At 52.3% G+C, this 13172-nt stretch overlaps 1 protein-coding gene across 1 annotated transcript in view; it reads left to right on the top strand.

Moving 5' to 3' along the window:
* Window positions 1-2418: 2418 nt before the first annotated feature.
* Window positions 2419-13172, top strand: part of ft (cadherin-related tumor suppressor fat) — a 103462-nt gene continuing 92708 nt past the window's right edge. Inside the window, exon 1 of the mRNA XM_089581999.1 lies at window positions 2419-4977. Coding sequence (XP_089438125.1) covers window positions 2440-4977 — 2538 coding nt within the window. The 5' untranslated portion in view covers window positions 2419-2439. The remainder of the gene's footprint in view (window positions 4978-13172) is intronic.

Genomic DNA, 13172 nt, shown 5'->3' with positions numbered 1-13172 from the left:
AATGCGCCGGCCAGCAGATTTATGCAAGCTCTATGACCTGGCGCCGTGGTGGGAGTCGTGTACGGATATTGGATTCAGTTTTATTTAGCCAGGAGCAAGGCAAGGCTTTTACTAATTTTTTGTTTTAAACATGTGTCCATTTATACCGGTTCAGATTAGGACAAGAATAACCCTACGCCTAGCAGTACTTCTAAAAACAAGTTTCTGATCATGAGTTCGCCCTAGGATCTATTAGTGATCATCACTATCCGTCAAATAGTGCCTATACTGCAGGACAAAGGTATGGCTGTATTCATGGCGAGTCACCATAAATTGATCAAGAATGCAATATCTGTCTGACTTTTTGCATCGGGCTTCCATTATAAATTTCTGACGGGTTTTCGCGTTAGCTTTACTGACGAAAAAACAAAATCTTTCATCACAGGTCATGATATATGAAGACATCAGAGCAGCACCTCCCCTCAGTACGTGAATGCTAGTGTCACTTTAATGTTACTTCACTGTGTAAATTGACTCCGTTATTCGCCCGAACAAACATCTTTGAATATTCTACCTTTGATAGGAAGAATATCCATATAGAAAGGCATCACGAACTCATCACATCATATATTAACGCGAATTTCAATAAGAAAAGACACATCATGCCTTAATCACAAACTGGGAGGCCAGTTTTATTCCGGAATTTATCAAAAACTAAACTGAGGTCATCAGAAATTCCATATGAGTGTGACGTCTAGTCATTCACTTTAAATCAGTCTCCTCATATATATATTTTTCGTAAGGTATGCTATGCTATGACACGTGAGGAAACGTTAAAAAATGCACATGGGCTATGAGAAACACCATAGTGGAGGGCTCCGGATTAATTACTACCACTAAGGTCCTTGCACATCACTACAGGGTGTTTTGTATTTCCCCTCTGTTAAAATGCAGCCTCTCGGACCACGAGAGTGAAATAACTGGGAGAATCAGAATGGGCCGCAGAGCATTTGGCGGGCACTCTCAGGTGATGAATACCAGTTTACCAATACCGCTCAGCAGGAAACTTTACAACGGATGCGTCTTACCGGTACTCGCCTATGGGGCAGAAATGTGGAAGATAACCAGAAGGGTTGAACCTAAATAGAGGCCAACGTAGCGAGCTATATGGAAAAGAAAATGATAGGTATGACGTTATGAGACAGGAAGAAAACACCGTGGGTCAAGAAACAAACGCGAGTTAATGACATCCTGGTAGAAATAAAGAAGAAGAAATGGGCATGGGCAGAGCATGTAATGCCTTAAGGGTAACGGACCGGAATCCATGAAAAGGCAAGCGTAGCAGGGAGCGGGAGCGGCATAGTTAATTGAAGGGATATGGGAAGGGCGTTTGTCGTGCAGTGGACATAGTTAGGCCGATGCTAATGATTATGAGAATGCGGACACCTGGCAGGATTCGATCCCGTGTAGTTGGACTCAACAGCACGCCTTAACCACCAAGCCTAAGCAGGCCTCTTTCACAGGCTTCCACGTATGAAAGCGTCGGTTTATATGGTGGCATGTGTTTAACAGGTGGTTTCAGGGAAGTCATTAACGGATTAAATGCGTCAATGCAAAAAATAGTCGGTATGGTGGCCACTGAAGATACTCGAGCACCTGATTCACCCTCCTCGAGGATATAAAGGGTTAGCTTCCTCCCGTGCATTCTTGGAGACCAGCGATAATGCCGGGCAACAAGCCCTTAGATCAGCTCCCAACGCCTCCTTATCGTGGGAAAGCGTAAGGTTACACGGGGGCTGAAAAACGTCGAGATAAGAAGACCAAGATCGCGCGTACGTGTCATTCAAAGGAGCGCATCAGGCCGACCTCCGGCATGGGACACTCTGTAATACGTCGTCGAGGAACGCAGACAAAATGAATGGCCTTTGTGTGGCGCTGCCAGACCGGCAAGACTGACTAACCGTCGTCGCGCTGCACTGTCTCCTCCTCATGCAGACAATCCCCCCTTCCCCCTGGTTTTTTGTCTCTTTCGCCGCCGAGACGCTGTGCCCGGAATCTTAACCAGGCGCTCACGCACCAGTGAAAAGACATCTCACGCGCGGCTTATGAGCACGAATACGCAGCTATGCTGCGGCAGCAGTAGCAGCAGCGTCCCAGCCCCCCTCCAATTCACGGCAGGTGAGAGAGCCAAGAAAGAGAAAAGCGCGGGATAATCGTCGCGTGGACGGCCACTGGCGACGCGCATTCCTCCCGGTCTTGCTTCGGTAAGCACCCGCGCGCGTTCAGTGCGCCGCCACGCGTGGTCCCCCCCTGCAGCCGCTTCCGAGCTCCGGCTGACAGCGCCGTCCCAAGGAGCGGCCGCGGGAGCAGGAGGGCCGTGCATTCCAGCGGGCGGGCGAGGAGGACCCTTCCCTCGTTCGGGGGGTCCCTGCTGCCGGCGCTCCTCTCAAGAGGGGGGTCATGACGTCACGGACCCCCCTTTCCCGGACGCTGGAATGCCGTCTCGCAGGAGCAGGTTTCCCGCGGAGGGGGGGTGGCCGAGCAGCGGTGGCAGAGCAGCCTGCTGGCGCAGAGGACAGCCACCGGCAGAGAAAGCCGCGCAGCCGCAGCCACTATGAGGCCAGCAGCCCAGCCGTCGGCCGGGACCCACGAGAGCCCGTGCTGTGGGCCCCAGCCACGCCGGGACCCCGCGGCAGCACTGCCATGATGAGGTCCGCCAACGAGGAGCGGCGGCCGGTGCCGGCGCCTCTGCTGCCTCTCCTGCTCCTTCTGCTGGCGGCGCCGGCGGCCGGCCTGACCGTCAACACGGAGCCGTCGGAGTCGTCGCTGCCGGCCATGCGCTCGCGGCAGGCCGACACGCGAGTGCTCCTGGAGCTGGAAGAAGGGCAGCCCGCGGGCACGCTGGTCGGATACATACCCGTGCGCGCCAACTTCACGTACCGCTTCAACGAGCAGCCGGCCGAGTTCACCCTTGACCCGGAGTCGGGCGCCATCCGGACGGCGGTGGAGATCGACCGCGAGAAGCTGGCCAGCGACCGCTTCGACCTGGTGGTGCTCAGCAGCCAGCCCACGTACCCGATCGAGGTGCGCCTGCGGGTGCTGGATGTGAACGACAACGCGCCCGAGTTCCCCGAGTCCAGCCTGAACGTCGCCTTCTCGGAAAGTGCGAATGTGGGCACCCGTGTCATCCTGGATACGGCCAGTGACGGGGATGCCGGTGCCAACGGACTCAGCACGGACTACCGCATCGTTGCGGGCAACGAGGACGCCAAGTTTCGCCTCGTGGTCACGACGAACCCCAGCGGAGAGACTCCATTTCTGCACCTGGAGACCACGGGTAGGCTGGACCGCGAGTCGCGGGACTCGTACACGCTCAACGTGTCGGCTCGCGACGGCGGCACGCCGCCACGCCTGGGACATCTGCAGGTGAACGTGACTGTGCTGGACGTGAACGACAACCCGCCCATGTTCGACCACAGTGACTACTTCGTGAGCATCAACGAGAGCCTCCCTGCCGGCGCCAGCGTGCTCCAAGTGCGCGCGACGGACGCTGACGCCGGGGTCAACGCGCAGCTCTCGTACTTCCTCGACCCCGCGGTGCAGGCGGATTTCGCCATCGACGCCGACACGGGTGTGTTGCGGACGGCGTCGGCTGGACCGCCCCGCTGCAAACGCAGTCGGCCCGACTCCCCGCGAAGCTGCGTGTTCACCGTGTTCGCGCACGACCACGGGTCGCCTCGGCAGGATGGCCGCGCGTACGTCACCGTCAGTCTGGTTGACGCGAACGACCACGAACCTGTGATCCGCTTCCGGGTGTTCACAGCCCCGGACAGTTATGCCACTGTGGACGAGAACGCGCAGAACGGCTCCGTGGTGGCCGCGGTGAGCGTGATTGACCACGACGAAGGTCCGAACGGCGACACTGTCGTCGAGATTAAAGGCGGCAACGAGCTAGGCCACTTCTGGCTCGAACCGACGCCCAGCTTCGATATAGTGCGCGTGAACGGCGTTCTAGACCGCGAGAAAGTGAGCAGGTACAACCTTACTGTTACCGCGACGGACCGAGGCTCTCCGCCTCGGTCGTCGACCGCTTTCCTCCTGATCCTCGTTAACGACGTCAACGACCACGAGCCGGTGTTCGAGCAGTCGGAGTATTCCTCTCAGCTTAGTGAACTGGCACCCGTGGGTAGCTTTGTAGCAGCCGTGACAGCTACGGACCGAGACACTGGGATAAACGCTCGTCTCTCCTACGCCATCTCATCAGGGAATGAAAAGCTATGGTTTCGCATAGACCCCGCAACAGGGCTTGTGACCACTGCCCGACCTATAGACCGCGAGCAACAAGATCTTATCGAACTCAAGATATCGGCCAAGGACGGTGGCCCGAACCCGCGCTGGGCGCACGCCATACTTCGCGTCCAGCTACTTGATGAGAATGACCAGGCGCCAGCATTTGCGCTTTCTTCGTTCAAGGCTTCCATGCCGGAGAACGCGGAGCCCGGGTCCCTTGTCACTGTCTTGTCTGCGGCCGACGGGGACCTCGGTTCCAACGGTAGCATCGCCTACAGTCTGGCTCCCGAAGTCGAACTCATGTACCCAGGGATGTTTCACTTGGATGAAGTGCACGGCAGGCTTATTGCGAAGCAGAGCCTAGACCGCGAGCGCCAAGACGCGTACAGCGTGATCGTGGTCGCTCGTGACCAGGGCAATCCCCCGCAGTCCTCGACGGCCACGGTCGAGCTCTCGGTGCTGGACGTCGACGACCATCGACCGCAGTTCTACCCTACCCAATACTTTGTGGAGCTCGCTGACGGGGCACCCCCGGGCAGCTTCGTGAGCACCGTCACCGCGACTGACCAGGACGACGGGAACAACGCCCGCGTAGCGTACTCCATTCTGGCCGGAGCCCAAGGGAAATTCTGCATCGACGCCACTTCTGGAACTCTGGAAACTACGCAGGAACTACGACTCGAACATCAGGCCCGATATGAAATTCAGGTGCGTTCTTTTTTGGCATTCTAAACTCTCCTGCCTTATCTTTCAGCCTGGTTAGTTGAAACCAGTCTTCACAGAGTTCTAACACAGTGGATGTTTAGGTGCCTATGCGCAGCCACCATCCAACAGCCAGATGGAAGCTCTGGTCCGATGTATTACGATTTTTTAAATCACTAACTCCGTTCCTCCGTGATCCCCATTAGCCAACTGAATCATCTCAGCAATATACGTATAACGGCTGCACGGCAGTGCTTCAACCAAAGGCGAATCGTTACAGAACATTCCGTTCCTTGTGTCGCTCTCGGCGGTCTTTTTGACCACATTGGTGGTTGGTTTCGATGCACGTGTGGTGCACACTTATGCTGCACTGTCGTTACATATCACAACTTCGGGAGCTGGCTTTGACAGAAACATGACACAACAGAGGAAGCAGTAAAGTAAGTAACTTTCATAATTCGACAGATGGCACCTGTGTGTGCACGGGGTAAACAATGCAGTCGAAAATTTGTATCTCCTCTTCTAGCCGTATGTGTGTCGGGACGAGTTTACTATCCAGATACTCACATTTCATAACTTTTTGTCACAAGCAACAGCCACTGCTCACCTTCTGCTTTACGAACTGTATACAGTCGAACCTCCTTATAATGAAACGGTTTATACCGAAATAATGGATAAAATGAAGGCATAACGATTCCGCTCGGTCAGCAAGAGCTATAACGAAACTACGGCTATAACGAAGTAATTTCCCGGCCCCTTCAACTTCGTTATAACGAGGTTCAACTTTTTTGCTAGAGCACATAGCACCCGCCGCGGTGGCTTTGGCACTGAGCTGCTGGTCCCAAGGTCGCGGGTTCGACCCCGGCCTCGGCGGCCGTATTTCGATGGAGGCGAAATACGAAAGCGCCTGAGTTCTGTGAGATGTCAGTGCACGGTAAAGAACCCCAGGTGGTCCAAATGATTCCTTAGTACACCACTACGGCGAACGTCCCTCATAGGTCATGTGTTGCTTCGGGACGTTAAAGCCCAGAATTTATAATCAGAGCCCATAATAAGCACCTATGCAACGATGTCTAAGGCACGCGAGGAGGAAGACGCAGCAGTAATAACAATGGTTCCTATTTGCTGCTTCGACATCTTTTTGTTCTTGGTAGGAAACGGTGTTCAAAACATCAGTTGCTTGCCCCAGTTTATTGTCTTTTCCGGTATTTTTGTTTATATCATCTTTAGCCTATATTTTATAAGGGTTGATGTTTCTGATAGCCAGCGTTGAACTGCGACCTCTAGCGCTGTTGCTAACCATATAACAGTGCGACCATCTACTTTAAATCAGTCGTGTGTCTCAGGATATGCTACTCCCTGAAACACGCATGTGTGTTATCTTTCTCTGTATTCTAACCAAACAACGCGCGTTTTTCGTCTCGGAGCTATGATGTGAAGGGACGTGGTGTCGCTTCGGTCTCCGTCGTTTCTGTGTCTGGAAAATGTTGGCACAAAACCCTGCGCATTTCAATAGTTCGTTACAGCGGGCAAGAGCCTGTGATACTCAACGAAATCGAAAATTGACTCTCGAGGAAAGGAAATGACGCAGTATCTGTCTCGTATCTCGGCGGGAAAGAGGTGCCATAGTGGAGGGCTCCGGAGTAATTTCGACTACCTAGGGATCTTTAACGTGCGCTGACATCGCACAGCAAAGCCGAGCGCAATAACCACTGAGCCACCGCGGCGGGTAACAACGAAATGGACGCAGAGTTTTATGAATAACGCCAAATACACGGCTCCAAAAAGCTGCGCGAGTTAATTGATACACCCTGCCCCGCGAACACACGTGAGCACATTAACGCGGACAACGCGTGCGCTAATTGCACTAACTAGAGCTTGTTAGCACTGCTACACACGGTACAGGCGTCTGGTGGAGGCAGATGCAAAAGTAGAGCCCACCGGCACGCTCCTGTTTAGGCGTCCATTATCGTGCTTCGGTCACGCTCCGGGGGTAATTTTTAGCGTTTCTGACTACGTCGCATTTTTTCGGAGCACGCGGTGTGATTATAACCTTTGTCTTTGTACGAACGCTTAATCTCGGAAAAAGAGTTAGGCAAAGACAAAGGGACAAACAACGCGTAAGCGCCGGGCGAGTAATTGTTTCGCCGTGCCGCCGAGCGCGTACCATGTCGTGATATACAAGGCCCGTGTTCTCAGCGGAGTCATCATGACAGATGGTAGCTGGCATGCAGGCCGCGTCAGTAGTTGAATTTGTAAGTCAACCGGTTGGCCACAGCCTCGAGAAGAATGCCGCGCGAGTCCCAATTAGGCCGAAGCTGTTCCCTTTCGTCACGCAGCGCGCGCATGCGCCGTTCCAAATGGAAATGCGGCTCGTGATTAATGGACGCGAGTAACTCGGCATGCGCTCGACTTGTCAGTGGAAATTGGCGTGGTGCACGTAACGTGCATTGTGCCGCGGAGCAGTTGTTGTGTACGCGGCCGTTGGAGGGGGCGACACGTGCTTGCGGCTCTCGTCGCTTTTCTTCGGAATAGAGCAATTCGGCGAGCAAATGAAATGATGAAATGAAATGAATTACCGTTTTATTCGTGGACAAACGAGGCTTTCGGGCATTGCAGGGCTTGTGGACAGCTGGCGTCCGATAATGTGAAGATGGTGTGCTTTGATGGAATGTATGCTCCCGGATAACATCGGCTATCCCCGCTGCGAATTGAAGGGACTGAAGCTCTTTAGAGCGTATGGCGTTAGATCTTTATCGAACAACACACGAACCTAAACATGTACTTAAATACGAGCAGACGTAGATACCTACTGAACAAAGTACGTCTCATAGGCGTGTGCAAAAATCTAAAGTGGCCTAAAATATTTATACGACACAAGAACGGTATTTTTTTAGTCGATTATTAAACATCTGTTACTGATACGTACACACTTTCTGCTATACGGTTTATGTAAAACGTGTGTGCTGTGCTAATAGAGGTACAGCTTTCACTGACGCGTTGTTTTTTCAAGTTTCAAGTTTCAAGTTTTTCAAGAATCAAGGATTTCAAATAACAGGACGTCGCATCGCTGAATAATTTCAATGCGCCGCCGCGGTGGCTCAGCGGTTATGGTGCTCGGCTGCTGACCCGAAAGACGCGGGTTCGATCCCGGCCGCGGCGGCTTGAATTTCTTTGGAGGAGAAATTCTAGAGGCCCGTGTACTGTGCGATGTCAGTGCACGTTAAAGAACCCCAGGTGGTCGAAATTTCCGGAGCCCTCCACTACGGCGTCTCTCATAGCCTCAGTCGCTTTGGGACGTTAAACCCCATAAACCAAACCAAACCTAATTTCAATGCACAAAAATCATGTTAACAGCCGCAAAAAATACCTGAGAACTTTTTGGAGGTATGATGAAGCCGTTGCAGCGTTGCATATAATGTTTTCTGGTACAGTGAGGTAAATACAGGGCTACTACTGCACCTTTACGTTTTGTGTGCATGCCTGGGTGATTATGTAGCGGTTTTCTGTTGCGCATTCCTATTTGAGACCAATAGACAATATCAGATGATCTAGTACATTCACAAGAAACCTCGTTTAGAACTTTGAACAGGTGTACAGGACATCTCTGTAACGTCTACAAAACGTCTTGCAAGATGCCTTGCAACCCAAAACTGACGGTGCATTAGGACGACTACAGGTGTGAGATGGCTACTACACACCTTGATAAGACTTGGAAAGGGCTAGTGAGGATGTGCACTAGACGTTTCGCAAAACTGCTTGCAGATGGTTCATATCTGCCAAGCTAGCTGTGGTACAGATGTCGAGCGTGTCCCGTCAAGATATATTCAAGACGTGTAACAGACGCAGTTGTGCCCAGAGCGGGTACACGTCGTACCGTTCACGACAAGAACAGCTCGAGTTAGACAACCGTAGGCGCTACAAAACTGCAGGCATTACACGATTCTCAGTCCAACACGGTGCGATTGGCTGTGGACGGCTCCGTCTTCACCAGTCCAGCTTCCTTGCGGCGAGCAGCGAAACGAATGTGAGAGCTGCTACATTCATCTCCGCTCTGTCATTTACTTGGCAATGTGCCACCCAACCGGCGGCAGAAATAACGCCGGTTTCTTCCGGAATTCGTGCATGCATCACGTGGCCCCATTATACACCCCTCCATTGCCCCTTCCGAGTGTACAGAGCGGTGACCTGAGCTATCCCGCATTCCCGGGAGACACCGTGCCCGGTCGGTCTCGTTGCACGCTTTCTCCCAGGCAGCCGCGGACCATTTCATACGTCGTGCCACGTCTCTTCCGCCAGCGCTAACGGCCGGCTCGATCCAAATCGAGCTCTCACACCGCAAGAAGCGAGTGAAGAAGTGCAGGGGGGGAGCCATTCTCTTTGAGCACCGCATGGAAGGAAAACTCTTGCAGTGTCCACATGCATTCCTGCATCCGGTGTGTTGCGGGGCGTTCGGCATTCCAGCGATGCTTCGAACGGCGCTCTCATGCATGGCATGCAACAGGAGCAGTGCAGCTCCGAAAGCAAACCGCAAACAAACGACCGAAGAAAGATCATCCGCGCCAAAGCAGGCTCGCTGACTGCCGAGGGCGTCCGTCGTGGTCCCATTTCCACGGGGCTCCGTAACAAAAGCAGAGGCCGAAAGAGAAAGGCCGCCTCCGCGCGATATCGCTTTTATCGCCAGAGAGAGAGGGGGGTTCCTGTCGGCAAAACAAAGCGCGAAAGAGATGAGAAAAAGAAAAGACAGAAAGCGGGGCTTCGTCGAAGCGCCGCGATCATCATCATCATCAACAACAACCGAAGGTGTTTTCTCACTGTTGGGGGGATAAAAAAAGAGAGAGAAGAAACGAGACAGGAGCAGGAGGGAAGGCGTCAACGTCACGGTCACGTATTCCGCCGGAGAAAACCGCGAAATAAAGCACGGTCCACTGCGGCAACAGCGCAACAATGCGTCGTGAGGCTGCTCGTGCCAGCGCCACCCTATATATATAACAGGTTGTTGGAGGGGGCCCCCCGAAGACGCAAAAACCTAACCCCCCTCCCCCTTATTCCAAACGGGTTGCGTCCCTGTCGAGCGTAAATCAAACCTGCCTAATCGCACTCCGTGCTGCCGCTGCTGTCGAGGCGAGGCACAGTTCTTACGCTCTTTTTTTGTTGTTGTTATTAGCTATATTTTTTCCGAAACGAGCCGCCGCCGTTGCATGCCCCGGCGTTCCGTCAATGAAGGGGAGTCGCTGGAGAAAGGGAGAAGGGGTAAGGGTAGTGGAAGGCGTAATGCTATAATGCCCCTTTATTTCCCTCTAGCTTGGCGAGAATATTGTGCCGCCTGGGAGTGCACGCGATACAACGGATGCGTTTAAAGAGCGGCGGCCGCATTAACCGGATCCCTGGCGCCAGGCGCGCTCAGCGTCGGCCTAGAGTGTGTGTATTTATATATACAGGTAGTTACGTGTAAATACTTCCTCGCGAAGAAGCTTCATTTTTGGTCGTTACTTAAGTGATTTAAGGGTAGGCGCTGCGTACGCAAATTTCACCGGTGAACTTTTTTTTAACTTTTTGTTTTGTTTTCCTCAACTATGTACTGCGCTTTCGTAATGGCTGAGACATAATAACGAGCGCGGTAAAGATCGTGCGCGTGATTAAAATTAAGGAAGACCGAAAACAGGTGGGTAGGCACTTTGTGTGGTAAACCATTCAAGCAGTTCGCTTGCTTGTAACGAGCGCGCATATGGAAGACTTCAGTAATAAAGTGAGAGTGTGTGAGCGCAGTCAAGTACGCATGCGCGAGTACTACGAGCAAGGAAGTCTTACAGAAGTCTTACAGGGCGCTATAGGCCTAACCACTCCACGCTGGAGGCCAGCGCCATTCTTTCTTCGATAGCAAGGCGGCCTCGGGTGCTGGGAGGGTGGAAGGAGCGCTACCTGCACGACATTAAAACTGGCTGGAATTTATTATTACGACCTAGCAATGCCTGGCTTCCTGTGTGCAACCGGAAAAAGAACAAAAATATGTACATTCGTTGTCACGTTGCAAACCTCCATTGGTTGTCGTTCATGACGCTCGAAGCTTCTTCTCTTGCTCGTTCAGCGTGAGAGGTCAGTTCGAAAATTCAATGTATGGTTTAAAAATAAACGTTTTCGTTCAAAAACTCAGCCGTGCATTGCTGCTGTCTCACTCTTTTCTTTCCTGGACTGCTGTATGTCTGCCCGCGTGAAGTTTCGATGTCTCAGCTATTACCGTCGACGGTAATAGCTGAGGCATCGAGCTGCTGATCAGCCGCTCGTCAATTCCCTTTTGACAGTCTGTGTAAGCTATTTTTTTCCCTACCAAATGGCTATGCGACACGCTTTAATGGAGACCTTCGGATCGATTTTGGCCACCTGAGGGGTTCTAACATGCAGCGAAGTCTCATACACGCCCCCCCCCCCCCCCCCCTCCTTTTTTTTTGGGGGGGGGGGGGGGGGTTCCATCTAAATGCGACCACCGTGTCCGGCTACGATCGAACCCTCGAGCTCCTACACAACAGTTGAGCGCCACTGAGAAGGCGCTGGGGCGGCTCTAGAAATTGTAAGCACTTACTCTGGAACTTATCTAAGAGGCACTATACAGCGTCACCCAGTTTTCGTTCGTCATTTTGGCGCTCTGTTTGCATAAAGCAGCGTTTCCTCCGCACCAATCAACGCGATGAAGTCAAACCTATTATTGCCATTTCTTCAGAACAGTCAACTACCATATGCAGCCACTAGGTCCGTTCAAAAGCTCGAAGTGTGCATCGTAGAGATGCTCGTTGAGCCTCGTCATCGGAAGTGCCTGCGAAGATCCTGGTGCTCATTGTGTGGTGTGCGGAAGACTGCATGCACACCGCATGCTGCAGCGGTCACACGACAGGACGCAGGTTTTAAGAAGCGGTGGCCTTCACGAGCTGCCGGGCCTGTCACTGGAATCCCGCCGCAGCCCGTCCGTCAGGTTCGTTTAGTGTCTGACCCCTCGGGCCGTGAGGGCAAGCGCGGCGCCCAAATTGACAGTGTGTAAATAAAGAAAAGCAATCGAAAAGAGAAGCCGCGTATTTTGCAGCACACAGGTATGGCATATACAAAGCGAGATGCATCCTCTTCGTATCGACGTGTATAGATGCGCGCTACAGTAGCCAGCTCGGACTTGTCCTTAGTTTTATTCGTGTTTTGGCTTGTTTTAATCCCCCGCTTTGCTTTTGGAGTACATCTAAACCTCGTTACAACCAAACGTTTTATAACGAAGGAATGACGATTCCCCTCGGAAGGCCGGTCAACACGGACTATAACGAAGCTACGGCTATAACGAAGCAGTCGACGAGCCCTTTCAGCTTCTTTATAACGATGTTCAACTGTATATTCCTGAAGACCTATGGACGTCCGAGCACAAGAAGGTTGCGTGTTCTGCTGGGCTGTGTGCGCCTGCTTGTGAGCGCAATACTAAAGGAATGGAGAGCCAGTCTGTTGCTGACATCACCCGTTTGAACTTCTCTAATTCTCATCCGTGTGAAACAGGTACTATGTGGAAAAGAAAAATGTATTTAAAGACAAGAAGCAGTCTCAGCGTTTACGATAAGCGCAGTGATGCACCATACCGTAACCGAAAATTCCCTTAATCAGACCCGAAATTCTCGATTTCGTGCCCCTTTTTCCCTGCAGCAGTTTGGAAACAGCTATACTGCCCCCGCTAAAGCGACAAAAAGCAAACCATGATAAAAAACATTTTTTTTTTTGGATGAAAAAAAGTCAAAGGAAGAACTGGTTCAAATAGGACTACCCCCCCCCCCCCCCCACACACACACACAAACACGCCGCCCCGTCCAAGAGTGACCCCTACAACAATTGTGTCTCAATAGCGTATCAGATACGGTACGGAACGGAGATATACAAACGCCGACTGTGAACAGAACTGATTGGAGAAACAGTACACACGTATAATGAGCTGTTGGCGCACAGTGAATACGGACCAACTGGTCCAAATTTCAGCTTTACGCGTAAATGCACCCCTGCAAGAACCTAGGTGAGGAAATTCGCTGGGATAAAGTGGCTTGCGACTGGCTCAGGATAGAGCTATAGTTGGGGAATCAATGGGATGTGCCTTTGATCCGCATTAGACGTAAGATGGCCGATGACTGTGATATTGATAATGATGATGTCATCATGGCGCTAGTCATGGTTGACCCCGCCTC

This window comes from Amblyomma mixtum, chromosome 1 (assembly GCF_055824585.1).
Source record: "Amblyomma mixtum isolate Tamu chromosome 1, ASM5582458v1, whole genome shotgun sequence".
Taxonomy (NCBI): domain Eukaryota; kingdom Metazoa; phylum Arthropoda; class Arachnida; order Ixodida; family Ixodidae; genus Amblyomma; species Amblyomma mixtum.
This window is presented reverse-complemented; position numbering and strand designations above follow the sequence as displayed.